This window comes from Mandrillus leucophaeus, unplaced genomic scaffold (genome assembly GCF_000951045.1).
Source record: "Mandrillus leucophaeus isolate KB7577 unplaced genomic scaffold, Mleu.le_1.0 Scaffold1493, whole genome shotgun sequence".
NCBI lineage: Eukaryota > Metazoa > Chordata > Mammalia > Primates > Cercopithecidae > Mandrillus > Mandrillus leucophaeus.
The window spans coordinates 25,553-39,919 of record NW_012101469.1 but is presented as its reverse complement, the minus strand read 5'-3'; the positions used below and the strand labels follow the sequence as shown (position 1 = coordinate 39,919).

At 37.3% G+C, this 14,367-nt stretch overlaps 1 protein-coding gene across 1 annotated transcript in view; it reads left to right on the top strand.

Annotated features, from left to right (window-relative positions):
• The window catches only part of LOC105535666 (EGF-like and EMI domain-containing protein 1), a 37,821-nt gene extending 24,032 nt beyond the window's left edge, over window positions 1-13,789 (top strand). The window contains 4 exon segments of the mRNA XM_011974831.1: window positions 1,059-1,237; window positions 4,674-4,810; window positions 8,621-8,754; window positions 12,895-13,789. Of these exon segments, the coding sequence (XP_011830221.1) occupies window positions 1,059-1,237; window positions 4,674-4,810; window positions 8,621-8,754; window positions 12,895-12,897 (453 nt within the window). The 3' untranslated portion in view covers window positions 12,898-13,789.
• Window positions 13,790-14,367: the final 578 nt, after the last annotated feature.

Here is a 14,367-nt window from a genome sequence, read left to right as displayed (position 1 = left end):
TTCTCTGCATAACAAAATGAAGAACAATGGAGCTCCTTGGGGAAACCAGGGAGGAAGACAGATGAAAATTAGAAGAAAAGGGGAGGAGGTAGAGAGAAAAAGAGAAAAAGAGATGATAGATAAAAAATCTCACAAAATTCCAATGAGTACTGTGCATAGATTTTGTGTGTGTGTGTGTGCGTGTGTGTGTGTGTAAACCAGTGAAGAGGCCACAATTCCTACATGGGTTAATAAAGCACAAAAAAAGAACCTGTTTGTACAGGCACAAAAGCTGAAGGCACAGAGTCAATGAGGATGTAAGTCTCTAGGGATTGCCAGAAATCATGAGGAGTTTATTAGCTTCTCAACAGTTGATGGAATTGGGGAGTTGGAAACCAAGTTTACTTCACTTTCTGAGATGCAGTAAGGTTCCTGCTGGCATTTCAGTTACTTATCTTTGTGAGCAATGTTCATTTATTTATTTAAAAAATACATTAAGTGGTTGCAAGGAATGGCACCAGACATTATGATATGATAGCAAAAAGGAAAAAAAATATATTATTATGCTTCCATGTGGAACTTGCGATTTTGTTCAAGGCAACCATAAATTACAAATACTGGTAGGGATTACAAGTTAAATATTAATATGTGGTTGGAGGCGAGACCATGAGGACAACGCAGACTGTATGAGCCTAGGAGAGAGACTTATGGAGAAGGGACATTTAAGCAAAAGCCTGCAAAATGTGGAGAGATAAAACATGGGAAGAGTGGGGAAAGGGCTTTCCTGATTAAGAGGCAGCAGGAAGGCATGGGATGCACTATGAAACCTGCAGAGGCCAGCGGAGCACAGGCAGACAGGGAGAGGGTAGTACAACATGAGGTCAGCAAGCTCAGGGGCCCCAGTCTTATTAAGTTTGGTATTTTTGACCTAACAGCAATGACGAGTCATTGTAGGATTTTAAGCAGAGGATACAGAATCATCTTGTTGGTTTTTAAAAGATCTCTCTAGCCTCACTTCAACCAGATTGGAAACGTTTCGCCTTTCTCAATCTCCTGACTTCCTATAACAATAACTCTAGCAAGTTTTACATGTGGGTTAATATTTTCTTCATTTGTCCTCTCACCCTCCAGGATGGCCAAAAGGGTTCTTTGGGAAGAACAGCAAAAGGAAATGTAACTGTGCCAACAATGGTCGTTGCCACAGGATGTATGGCACCCGTATGTGTGAGCCAGGGTGCTATGGGTGGTTTTGTCATCTGCGTAGCTTGCAGGCAATTAATTTGCTCTGTGCGTAAAACATGAAAGCACAGAAAAGTGCAGAGACTACTGTCACACAAAGGAAGAGGGTAAAAAATGTTTTTTATAGTTTTATATATATGACAAATATATTATAGCATTTAGCCTCTTTGAATTACAGAATCTAGATTTTGATAAATGAAAGAAAAATGTTTCTAATTTTGTTTTACATCTGGTTAATATTTACCTTAACTAATGGGAGTGGATTGTTAATAGTCTGTTTAAATAGACGTTTGATACTTTACCAAAGTTGAATACCTCAGGCCAGAACAAGTTTCTTTTATTTCTCTGTTCCAGGGTGAAGCAGTCTCATTCTCTAAGATGCCTAATTTTGCATTTTGACTATTAATCACATTTTTCAAAGGATGCAAGAAAACACAATCACTAACAAATACTTGAACCCAGCAGTAACTTTTGGAATTTCTCCCAGTGGGATAATTCTGAATGTTCTCCATCCCACCTTGATGCTATGTGCAAGTATCTATGAGCCTGAAAGCATCTTCACCCTGATCCTCTACCTATTTCACATCCTCTTCTCTTTTTGTTGACAGACTAATGCCTCTGAAAATCTTTCCTGATTGAACTTCAGTATTTTAGTCCATTTGGGCTGCTACAACAGAATGCCATAAGCCAGGTTGTACATAATCAACAAATACTTGTTTCTCACAGTTCTGGAGACTGGGAAGACTAAAATCAAGACATCCGATTTGGTATCTGGGGAGGGCTTACTTGTTGGTTCTTAGATGGCATCTTTTCACTGTGTTCTCATGCATGGCGGAAGGGGCAAGGCAGTTCTCTGGGGTCTCTTTTAAGAGCACTAATTTTATTCATGAAAGCCCTACCTTCATGACATAATCACTTAATCACTGCTAATACCATAGCCCTGGGAGTTAGGATTTTAACATATGAATTTTGGGAGGACAAAAACATTCTAACCATAGAGCGACTTAATACCATAGCCATCTCTTAATAACAGACACCTTTTAGAGTCTTATGTTTTATTTTTAGTGAATGTCCATGATTCTTGTCTACTTTATAAAAGCCATATCCATAGGAAAGATAAATTGTAAATATATCAATAAGAGAGTCAGTGAAGGCATCACAGAACACTGAACCTGGAGCATGAGGAAACATTAGGCTTAGACAAGCAACATAGAAGAGAAGGGGAAAGGTGTGGGAAACCATGAGCAATAGAGGTGCAGATGGTATGTTCCAGAATGTTATATACCTCCTAGGATATGCCAAGAGAAGAAGACTGACCTAGAAAAAAAAGATAATATTTGTATTATTGTTCCCCTAGTGTAACAAGACACATCCTACTTTTAGTATTAACTTTAGAATATGTAAAAAGGTTACATCAGATATTATGGCAAAAATAACTGAATCATTATTGATCTGGTCAAAAACCTAAAGGGCTAACTTTTCAGAAACATCAGGTTGAAGATTTTAGGGTTTAATAATATTGGCATAGTAGATATTTATTCATTTGCATGCTGTGAGGAGCTGAGGCACAGGAAAAAATTTAGCATATATGTTTGTTGTGTTGGTGGTGGTGGTGGTAGTTAGCATTTTGAATATGACTATCTTTAGGAAAAACAGATACATTCTAGTTCTTTGCGGCTCCCTTATTGCTTGGACTTGAAGATTTATTGATTAATGTCACTTTCCTGGACTTCAGGAACTTGAGTTTGCAACTCTATATATTCTTTTTTTAGTCCCGCCATAACAAAGTACCACAAACTGAATGGTTTAAACAACAGAAATTTATTGCCTTGTAGTTCTGTAAGCTAGACATCCAAGATCAAAGTGTCCACAACCCCCTGAAGGTGCTAGGGACAGATCTGTCCCAGGCCTCTCTCCTAGTTTCTGGTAGTTCCTTGGCTTGTGGCAACATAACTTCAATCTTCATATGGTACATGTCTCTGCATACAAATACTCCCTATTTATAAGGACAGTAGTCATATTGAATTAGAGGCCATCCTATTCCAGTATGACTTCATCTTAACTACTTATGTTTGCAATGATTCCATTTCAAATAAATTTACATTCTGAAGTACTGAAGGGTTAGAACTTCAACATATGAATTTTTGGTGAACACATTTCAATGCCTTACAAACCCTGCATGGGCACTGTGTAAGAGATTACTTCTTTCACTTTTCCTTATTTCCAAATATATTCCAGTAAGGAGATGTTCTTAAGATACAAATGGTCACATTTAAGCATTTCTTTGTGTCTGTGTTGTCTTCTGAACCATAATTCTATGTGCTGAACCAGAAAGAATAGGGCATGAAGGACAATCCTGAGTAAGGATTTAAGAATGAGCAAGAAGAGACCTACATTAAGGCAGGCAATGGCCTGAGAGACCCTGGGACCTGGTGGGTATAGGAAAGGATCCAAAACTTGGAAGCCATAGAAAAGGAAATAGAGGATCATATAATTTGTTATCTCCATTGGGAAACCTGAAAAGGACTCTGTTAACTTTAGAGGTAACTCTGTACTATCCCTGGCAACTGGGACTAGGATGGTCCTACATGGTGGCATCATAACCATCACTTGGAATGATATCTACCAATGTCTCTTTCCATCCACTGGAAAGTCAAGTGTTCTCTCTAAGCAGCTTTCTACAGCAAAGCCTATGTGGGCACACAATGCAATTACCTTGAGCCTGGAGGCCAACTTGAAGGATTTTTTACTTGATATGTCACTTGGACATCTGTAATAGGGGAGAAAAAAATGTCAGAGGGATATTTCAGAAAAGGAATTGAATTGCTGTAACACTTCTCAAAGAGAAAACTATGGATATGTTTTCCTGAATGCCAAGGTGCGACTTTTTCGTATTAGAATTCCTGTGCTGCCTTCCATCCCTAATACTCAATGGCATAGAGAAAATAATGAAAGGAAGGCAAGTACCATTTGCCAAAGATGTGGCCAAGATAACGCTGCTGTCACCATGAAAGCTTTGTGTTATCTACACGATGTAAAATTATTTCCGATTACCATAGAATAGAAGGGAATGAAAATAACGGCCAGCCTTCTCATAAGTGCTTGTCCGTCATCTCCATGCTGCAGCAGGATGAATATGGGGCCTGGCAGGCCTTAGCTTTCTTTGGAGAATATTAACTATAGGCACCAATGGAGCACTTTGAGAAGCAATTTCTCTCCCGGAAGCACCAAAGCCTTTTAAGTAGTTCAGGCTTCACTGTTCACGTCCAGTTGCCAAAAAGCAAATGAATTGCCTGATTTAAAAGACATTTGTTTCCTTATTTTTTTTTGGCAGTCAGGATGATCCTCTTGTTTTCCCCATAATCAGGCCCCACAGAACTACATGCCTATGCACTAACAATTTAAAATAAACAAAGCATGGTTTTCAGGTGACCGCTTTGCCTCAATTTGCTTGCACATTGTCCCAAGGGTGCCTACGGAGCTGGCTGCACTTCAGAATGTCAGTGTGTGGAGAAGAATACCCTGGAATGCAGTGCCAAAAATGGTAGTTGCACCTGCAAATCTGGTTACCAAGGCAACAGATGCCAGAAAGGTATGCTCTGATGATAGAGTTTTTTTCTTCTCTAATAATAATCCTCAGCCTTTGTTCAGCATCATATGATTATTAATTAGTTAATCCACCAGTGCCCTCAGAAGATGGGTAAGCTCTATGAATCCCCTATTTGCAGGTGAGGAAACTGAGACATAGGGCAATAAAGTTATTTAATGCAGTCTTCTTAGCCTCTGCTGCTTCCTGTCCCCTTGTTAGCTTGAGCAAGGGAAGAAAGATCACACTGCAGATAATTATATCCAGAAAGATTAAAGCTAGGCAACCACTTCTTTGAACTGAACTAATCAACCCAAGACACTACCAACTTCCAGAATTAGAATTATTTTATTTATATCTAAGGATTGATCATTCAAACAAATGTAATTCAAAGATGCTAATGCTTAACCATAGAAAAACTTTGAAAATTTTTAATATGGTTATTGGTGTTTTGGTTTTTCAAATTTGTAGGTATTACTTTTTTTTTCTTTTTTTTTCTTTTTTTTTTTGAGATGGTGTCTCACTCTGTCGCCCAGGCTGGAGTCCAACGGCACAATCTTGGCTCACTGCAAGCTCCGCCTCCCAGGTTTATGCCATTCTCCTGCCTCATTCTCCCGAGTAGCTGGGACTACAGGCGTCCGCCACCACACCTGGCTAATTTTTTTTGTATGTTTAGTAGAGACGGGTTTCACTGTGTTAGCTAGGAGGGTCTCGATCTCCTGACCTTGTGATCCACCCGCCTCGGCTTCCCAAAGTGCTGGGATTACAGGCGTGAGCCACCGCGCCCAGCCTACATTTTTTATAAATATAAAAGTTATTGTATAGTACAATTACAATTACAAGTAACATATAGATATATATGTGTGTGTGTGTAGATGCATATGCCATTTGGAAAAAGGTATTCCAAGATGCCAGTATTGACTGTCTCTGGCTTATGCATTCATGGGATGCTCTTTGCTAGGTACCTAAGTAGCTCTTTCACATTTCGAAAAGTCTCATGTTACTTTTTTACTGAATTTTATCAGTACTACCCTACTTAAAACTGTAACTTGTAAGTTTCCCAACTTTTTTCTTTTTCTATAGTGCTTATCATTTTCTAATATAGCACATACTCTAATTATGATGTCAAATATTTATTGCCTGTCTTTTCCTGCTATGATCAGAACCCCATGAGTGAAGGGTATCTAAAAATTTTGTTCAACCAAGTATCCCCAAACTCCTGAAACAGTCCTGATATACAGATATTGCTCAATAAATATTTTCTTAATACATAAATGTGCATTTTTATTCTTTATACATTTTTATTGTATTATCATGTATTTTGCATTAAGCACTTATTACTATATTTCAGAGGAAAATATCACAGCATTTTTTCCCTTTAGTACAACCTTGTGTAAAATCAGAAGGAAATAATAGGTTCGAAAGGAAACCATCATCTCGTTGGGGCCACTTATAGAGGCAGGCACTAGGATTGAAAATGGTCTTTGACACTCACGTACCCTCATTTTCTCCTTGCAATGCCATCTTCAGAGAGTCTGCAGGGCTTTCCTGGAGCTGAATGGACAGGGCAGTTTCTCTGTTCTAGGTTGTCTAGTGGTTATAGAACTGGAGAGGGTAAGCAGTGATGTCCATCTAGATTTCATGGACAGAGGTTACTTAGGTAGCTGGATTGTGACTTTCTAGGCATTAGGGAAAGGAAGTTGGGGAAATCAAAGCCTAACATGACACTAACAAGTTTAATGTGGTATGAGAGTAGGTGCCATGACAATTTCTAAACATCTTCGTGCTTCAACTGATTTTTAAGCCCAGAGTCAGCCCCTTATTCATTTTCCCCTGGAGAAGTCATGCCCTGGAAGTCAATGTATGAGGAGACAATGGCATATAACAAACCTAGGTAAACTTAATTTATTCTGATAACATTTTATTAAAGCAGCTGCTGAATATACTTTATTGGAAAATGCTTCTGAGATTCCTACTGTGAAGGAAAATGAGTTGAAAGTATATGTAAATTAGCAAAATAGACAGGTCACCATAATCTCTGGAAAACATGTTATTTTTCAATCAGATAACTTTGTCCAATTCTGATATTTTTGTCTAACCACAAAATGAAATTATGAATCAGACTGCAGCAGGTGAATGTGGTTGCTGTGATTGGCAGTTGAAATCAAGGCAAAAAGAGCTCTCCAAGAGTTGTGCATGATGAAAATCAGGCCCGTTGTTTTTCTTTCTCTTTTTTAAAAGAGTGAAGTAGCCCAAGTGCTCCTAGAGACAGACATATCTTTAAAAATCTTAACTCCAAACCTGTGTCTAGATTGCAGATGAATAGTTAATTAAAGACTGGAAATTGGTTCAATGGCACTAATGAACAGTATTCTCCGCAATCAGCACCAGGCCTTATTTAGCTTATCAGTAATGACTTCTAAGAACAGAAGAAATGGTTTCTACAGCTAACCTGTGAAATAGCAAAAAAAAAAAAAAAAGAAAGAAAGAAAGAAAAAAGTAAAGCAGCTGGTGTCTTTGCCTTGTTTAGAGCAGTTTGTAGCCTAGGGTATTTTGCATGCCCACTCCTGGCAGACCTCAGAATGTAGAGGACTCTGGTCCAGCTGGCCCCTTGACACCATACAACCCCTGGATCATGATAAGAAAGACAGATTTTTTTTTTAGAAGAGTTCCACATCAGTTGAACTTCGAATTTTGAACTCTGGTGAATCTTTAAGAGCAGATTAATTGGCCTGAAAGATGCTGAGTACCTAGTATTGTAGAGTAAATTTGGGTGTAGTGGCTGAGAGCACCAGTTTCGGAGGCCAGAAGATCTGGGTTCAAGCTTTGTGATATAGAGTAAGTCACTTAACTTGTGGGAGCCTCTGTTTCTCATATAAAATGGAAATAAATTTGCTTATGCCATAGGGTTCCCTTTTGGAAATATGAGCTACTTTACATAAAGTGCTTAACAGAGTTAGTAATCAACAGATTGGGTATGAATATCCCAGAAAATATTGTAATTCTGTTATTCAGAGACACTGCCATGACAAGAAGATACTTCACAGCCCAACTCGATTTGATGTAACTTTTCATAAGTGTTATATTTTTAAGAAAGTTCCACCGTTTTCCTTGGATTAAAAAAAAAAAATGCTTTCCACCGGGTTTCTAATTCCAGTGGTTTCTATGGAAGAACACACATGGAAACCTCTCACTGAGCCCTCAGTGGTCCCTGCAGCATCACCTGTCCTTTGCTAGTTCAAAGAACAGTCAACAAAGCAGATCACTCTTTCTCTTCTCCCACCTTATGCATTGTACACTGTCATAAAGTACACAGTTTGTAAACCTCTGGTGTGATTATTTTAGCTCACAAAAGAAGCAAAGTCTGGGAGAACAGGATTTAGGCAACCATTTGAGGGCAACTTCCTGAGTGCCACGCCTCCTGAGCTTCCTTTACAAATTACATCTCATTTTCAGTTTTTGTTCTGTGCAACTGCTGCTAAAGATATATATCAAAATTGCTTCCATTGTTACTGTCTGAAAAACCACATTTTCAGCAAAAAGCCAACCTCTGTATCTGTGTTTTCAAAGTGACAAGATATAGCATCATGTTGATTTCTTCAGGGAATACTTTTGGAAGTGTTATAAATCCTTGGAGGCTACTAGGATATTTCTTTCCTTACAGCTCACACACACACACACACACACACACACACACACACACACACTTTTCCAGCTTGGTTAGGCAACAGTAGAAATCTTGGACCATTTTGAGACTTCTTACAAGTTTCTTTCTTTCTTTCTTTCTCTCTCTTTTTGTTTTATAAGTCTGCCCAGATGGCCTCTGGGGACCAGAGTGCTGGTTCTCCTCTGCACCCTGTGAAAATGGAGGTCAGTTCAACAACAACAACAACAAAAAACTGGAAATTGTGACTGCACTCCTGGTTACACAGGAAAATCCTGTACCATATGTAAGTCATAAACCTAGACGAAACAACCAACAAAGTTAATAAAACTGTTAGCTTTAAAAATGCTTTTTTCTTCCTGCTATACAAGATATTGCTATGTTAGGATGCATATTCCCACTATTTATTGTTGTGTAACAAACTACCTCAATACTTTGTGGCTTAAAACAATGATTTAATATTTCCCTTAATTCTATGGGTTGGTGAGGCGATTATACTACTGGCATGCCCTGGGGTCACTCACGTGACTGCTTTGGCTGGTAGATATTTGAGAACAGACTGGGCATGGCTGGGCTGCTCAACCAGGGAACTTGCCCTTTCCTCCACAAAACATTTCCACAAGGTTAACTTGGACTTTCCCATAGCATGACAGTTTTAAGATAATAAAGAAGGAGCATTCCAAAAGTGTGCAAGCAAAAGCTATGTAAGGTGGAAAAGCCTTGCCTCAGAAGCCACACATTGTCACTTTCACCACATTCTATTGGTTAAAGCAAGTCATAGGGGCAAGTTCAAGTTCAGGGGGAGGAGAAAGAGATTCTACCTACTGAAAAGAAGAGTAGCAGAAGTCCATTGCAAAAGACCCGCAAGTTGAGAGACACGGTTGCAGACATTTTTGGAAGCAATCTACCGTGGTATGCTATTCAAATTTAGACTGAAAGCAGCACTTTAAGAACCTACTAGACTAGAATTATCTCAGATGGAAGCAGATTAGAGACTGATAAAAAGTGATTAGCTACACCGAACTAGTTTCAAGGACACGGTAGAACCGCTATCCTGCTGTGCCCTTTTCTGGTTGTGATTCTTTATAAGTTGTGCTAACCCTGCCTGTATCACCTTCTCTACTCCATTGACAATGAAACACAATGACTTGAGAACATGCGGAAAGCTATGGGCTGGATAGTAATGATGCTACTTTTTTTTATCATTACTATTTCAAATTTGTCTAATAAAGATTAGCAAACATTTGTGATTATCATTTTATGAAGTGTGAACAGTGATTTGAATTAGCTTTCAGTGCTTGGACCTTTCCATTAACCAACAAATATATAAAATCAAAAACAACATATATAAAATGTAAGCAAATAGTATTTAGCACTGAGCTAATCATATGATCACTTTGGGAAATATTGCTGCCCCCAAGGAGAACCCTCAGGCAAAAGTTATAGGACTAGGTCTTTTATGACTTTCTGTATATAGCAAGATTCTTTATTTTAGAACTATTATTCTGGCACTTTTGACAAGCATTTCAAACAGTAGAATAGTTTACTGGAGAAGCAGTTGGCTATCCCTAACCTACTTGTTTGCTTCAAAAAAAAAAGCCACTTAAAGGTAAGAATTTACATATTCAAAAGGTAGTTACTTGCTATTTCCACAGTGAAGTGACATTTTCTCTTGTCCAAGTCAACTTTAATGGAATAATTATTAAACAGATAGTGATAAAGTTTACACTGTTCCAATTGTCAAGTGATATAAATAGACCATTTGAAAACAAGTGAAGAAAAAGAGAAACTCCTCATTATTTAAAATATTAATTTTAATAGTTATGTTACGGTTCTTTCCTTCTATGACTTCAAATCCCAGAAAAACATTTCATGATAGTCCTGAGAGATTTGTTAGTGATAAGTAATACTATTTACATTTTATTGGCAATTTGATCATGATACATCTATTGAATTCAATACGCAAAAATATTCCCTGACTCCCAGTCCAGTCCAATTTTAGTATTACATGCTATTATCTGATTTTACACACACAGACACAAACACAAATTATATAATCACCATAATAAGATATTTAGGAAAATGAATGGAACCAAACGATAGAATTCATTAAAAATGCTTCACGCGTACTTCACAAAGAATGTGTGTGGCATTTTAAAAGTGGCTTGTATTTGAAGAAAAGCATACAACATTTCTCTAAATATCCTGTTATGGTGCTCACAGAATTTTAAAACCTAGTTACTCTGCATAATGAACTGTAAAAATACTCATAGGCTATATAAGTAATATATTTTAGAGGCAGGGAAGACCAAAAAGCTATGTTTAAATGTATTGGCTTTTTAATAAATCCTGTTGTTTGGAAGTTATAAATACAAATACTTGGGGAGAATCTTTTTAACTATTTTATTTCACTGTATTAAAAAAATCCTCTGGATTATGGTAGATTGGTTTTTTGTTGCTGTTTTTTGTTTTTGCCTCCTGAACAGTATGTGTATGGTGTAGTATGGCCATGGGAGTGGAATCACAGGCACTCTCACACCCTTCACAAGAATGTATCATCTCTGTGAAGGACAGTTAAATCTTATATGTCAGGCCTTTTAGCAACTAATCAGAGAAGGGCTGCTAGCCTTGTTTTTATCCCAGCATTATTTATAACAAAAAAAAAAGCTTAAAGTAGAAACAACCTTAATACCCACTAGATGGAGAATGATTGAGCAAATTATATAACATATCACTGGACTCTTCTGAGGCCATTAAGTTTCATGTTTTAGAAGAATATGTAATGTCAGAAAAATTGACATTGAGTTGATATTAAAAGCTGTATGTAGAGAATGACTCAAATTTGTAAGAACATGTACCTATGTATGTATATGGGAAATTGTAGAAGAGAGGACAGCAGTTTTTAAACAGTGGCCATCTCTAGATGGTGGGACTATGGGTGAATATTTTTCTCCTTTATACATTTCTGTCTTTTTCATATTTACTAGTTTACTACTTTTTCCTTAGCAATCAGAGAAAAAAATGGCATCATCTTTAGACCAATTGTTGACTAAATATCCAAGAAAAATAGTTACCTATTCTTAAAGTATTCTCTGTTGGCCTAAACTGTTCCCATAATAGTGAAGATATTTTTTCCTTCAGTCGTATTCAACTTATTGTTTCTTTAATTTAAGACCGTTTTCTCCTTTTACTCCTATTGTGAATATTAACCATAGCTCATCAGCACTACCCGAATTCTTGAAAAATAAACACCTAAAACAACATAGTAACATTTCCTCTGAATATTTTATTTCTGTTTCTTCAGAAACCTCATTTTCTGTTCCTTAGTCATTTAGTGATTACTTTTATTTTTTTAGGAGCACTTATAAAACAGTCCCCTTTACTACTAAAGGAGAGAAAAGTAGAATGGAGAAAAGACATGGGAAGGGAAATACTAATTCCAAATACATCCATGCTTCAAATACTATTTGATCAAACTTCATAAAAACCATAATGAACACAGGTGTAAGCCTTCCTCAGTGCTAAGCCGGCAAATGTTTAACAGGCTCTGTGAAAGATGAAAGCACTGGGTTTTAGTGTTTGCCTATTTCCAAGGTATAATACTCCTACCATGGTGATTTCAAATGCCTTGCAAAATTCCTGAAAATGTAACAGTTGGCTTTCCCGAGCTGGTAGTTACGGATCCAGCATACCACTGGCTGGCAAATATTGATGTATTCTGAACACACCAAACAATTTCTTAACTTTTACTTTCTCTTTTGATATGAAGAAATTATTACTTTTCAGGTATCAGTTTTATTTTACTGTTTCTAAACAGATAACCTGATTGATCTTTTTCGTTGAATTAACCAACAAATAGTTCCAACCAACAAAAATTTGCTATTTAAATAGTCTATTTTATTTTTAAGACAAAAATCAATTGTTTGGCTAAATGGATTAAAGATTCAAAAAACAGACAAAAGAAGGTTTTGAATTGCTTTATGTGTAAATACAGCCTCCTCATCTTTTACTCTAGAATTCGTATAGCTGAGGTTTTGACTCAATCTAGAGAATCCTTTAACAACCTCTAAGCTGTTTTCCAACTTCCTCTACCACACCCAGCACGAATGAGGGCTGACATTTCCTTAATTATACACTTTTGTTTAAAAAAAAAAAAAAAAAAGGAAGAAGAAGAAGAAAAAGAAAAGACAGTTATCAGTTATCTAAGGTAGAAGTAAAAGAGTATGTGTAAAGGTGTAAAGCAAGGCAAAACAGCAAACAAGTTTTAAAAATTAGAAAAGCAATTAAAGTCTTAAGTATTACCAAACGCAAAGAGCTAAGGTACAACAAGATACTTCCTCCTCTCTGAAACAATGTAAATCAGATTTTTAAAGTTGCTGTAAAATAAATTGTATTTAAATAATACATCTCCTGTCCTTTCCCACAGTGAGATGCATTTCCCTTACCAATCTGGCTCTCAGCAGGTGGTCCAGCCTGATGAAGTACCAGCAAAATGTCAGCTCCCACAGAGAAGTGCGACAGAGGCGACAGTGCAGCACTGACAGGCCTTTCAAAAAGCTATTGTGCAAATTCAGTTTTAAAATAGGGATGTGGTTGAGGACTGATGGGTATTTCATTACCAATGCGTTCATCTCCCCATGGTCCAAGAGAATGAGAGGGGGTCATAGTACAGCTGATACAAAGCCATTAAGTTGAGTAGAGGTGGATTTGGTCTTTAGAAGATTTGTCTTCCTATCTGTATTTTCGAGAAGTTAGTATTCAAATTAGCTGTCATTTTTAGAACATACCTGCTAAAGAGGGGCCAAGAATTGTTTTTTTTTTCTACTTGATTACCTTCCGGTGTCTCAAGTAGATCATTAAAAACAAAGTTAACCTTGTCATTACTTTATAAACCTCTTTGAGCTACTGATACTGTTCATAATGAAGTCTCTAGCACTAAAGACCCATCATCAGCCTGTCTCTAGCCAGCTTTTGACCATGCTCACGTATACCCTACATATTTTAGTCATTCCCCCAACATCATGTACATTTAAACCATGGTGCCATTGTTCATTGCTCTTTCCTGTAATATGTGTTTTCTTCTTCCATTTTTATCGTCTCAAGCATTTATTCCTCAAGCATTTTTATTTTCAAGTATATGTAAACAAACAAAATTCTAGAGCATTTCCTTCCATAGCAGCACCAATCATATTGTATTATAATTAGTTGCCTGCTATTAAGACTACTTATCATTAATTTTTGTACACCCCTTTTCAATATACAAAGGGTACTCAATAAAGATTTCCTAGGTTCAATTAAAGAACATTTTTGACAACTTAAAATTCCATCGAAATAATTTGCTGAGTTAAAAAAAAAAAAACTTGCAAAACACAGCGTTTATGATACTGAAAAATACCCAGTAGCCAATACTCATTAAACTGGATTGAATTACTCACCCTTTTAAGATAGCAAGAGGAAATCAAGAAAGCTGTAGCACCACAGCTTTATTGGTCTCTACTCCATTTCTGAAAACACTTTTCATAGAAAGATTTTTCAATGGATTAGAAGACTAACATCAAACAATGATGCTTCCTTAGCTTCATCTCAAGAGTCCAGATTTATTTCCTTCTATACTCACTTTCAATGTATGCAACCATGTCTTTTAAATACAATAGAGTTACCTCAGAAAAGTGAACAAATCTCTGCTGGGCGCAGTGGCTCACACCTGTAATCCCAGCACTCTGGGAGGCCTAGGTGGGTGGATCACTTGAGGTCAGGAGTTCAAGACCAGCCTGGCCAACATGGTGAAACCCATCTCTACTAAAAATACAAAAATTAGCTGGGCGTGGTGGCACACACCTGTAATCCCAGCTACTCAGGAGGCTGAGGCATGAGAATCGCTTGAACCTGAGAGGCAGAG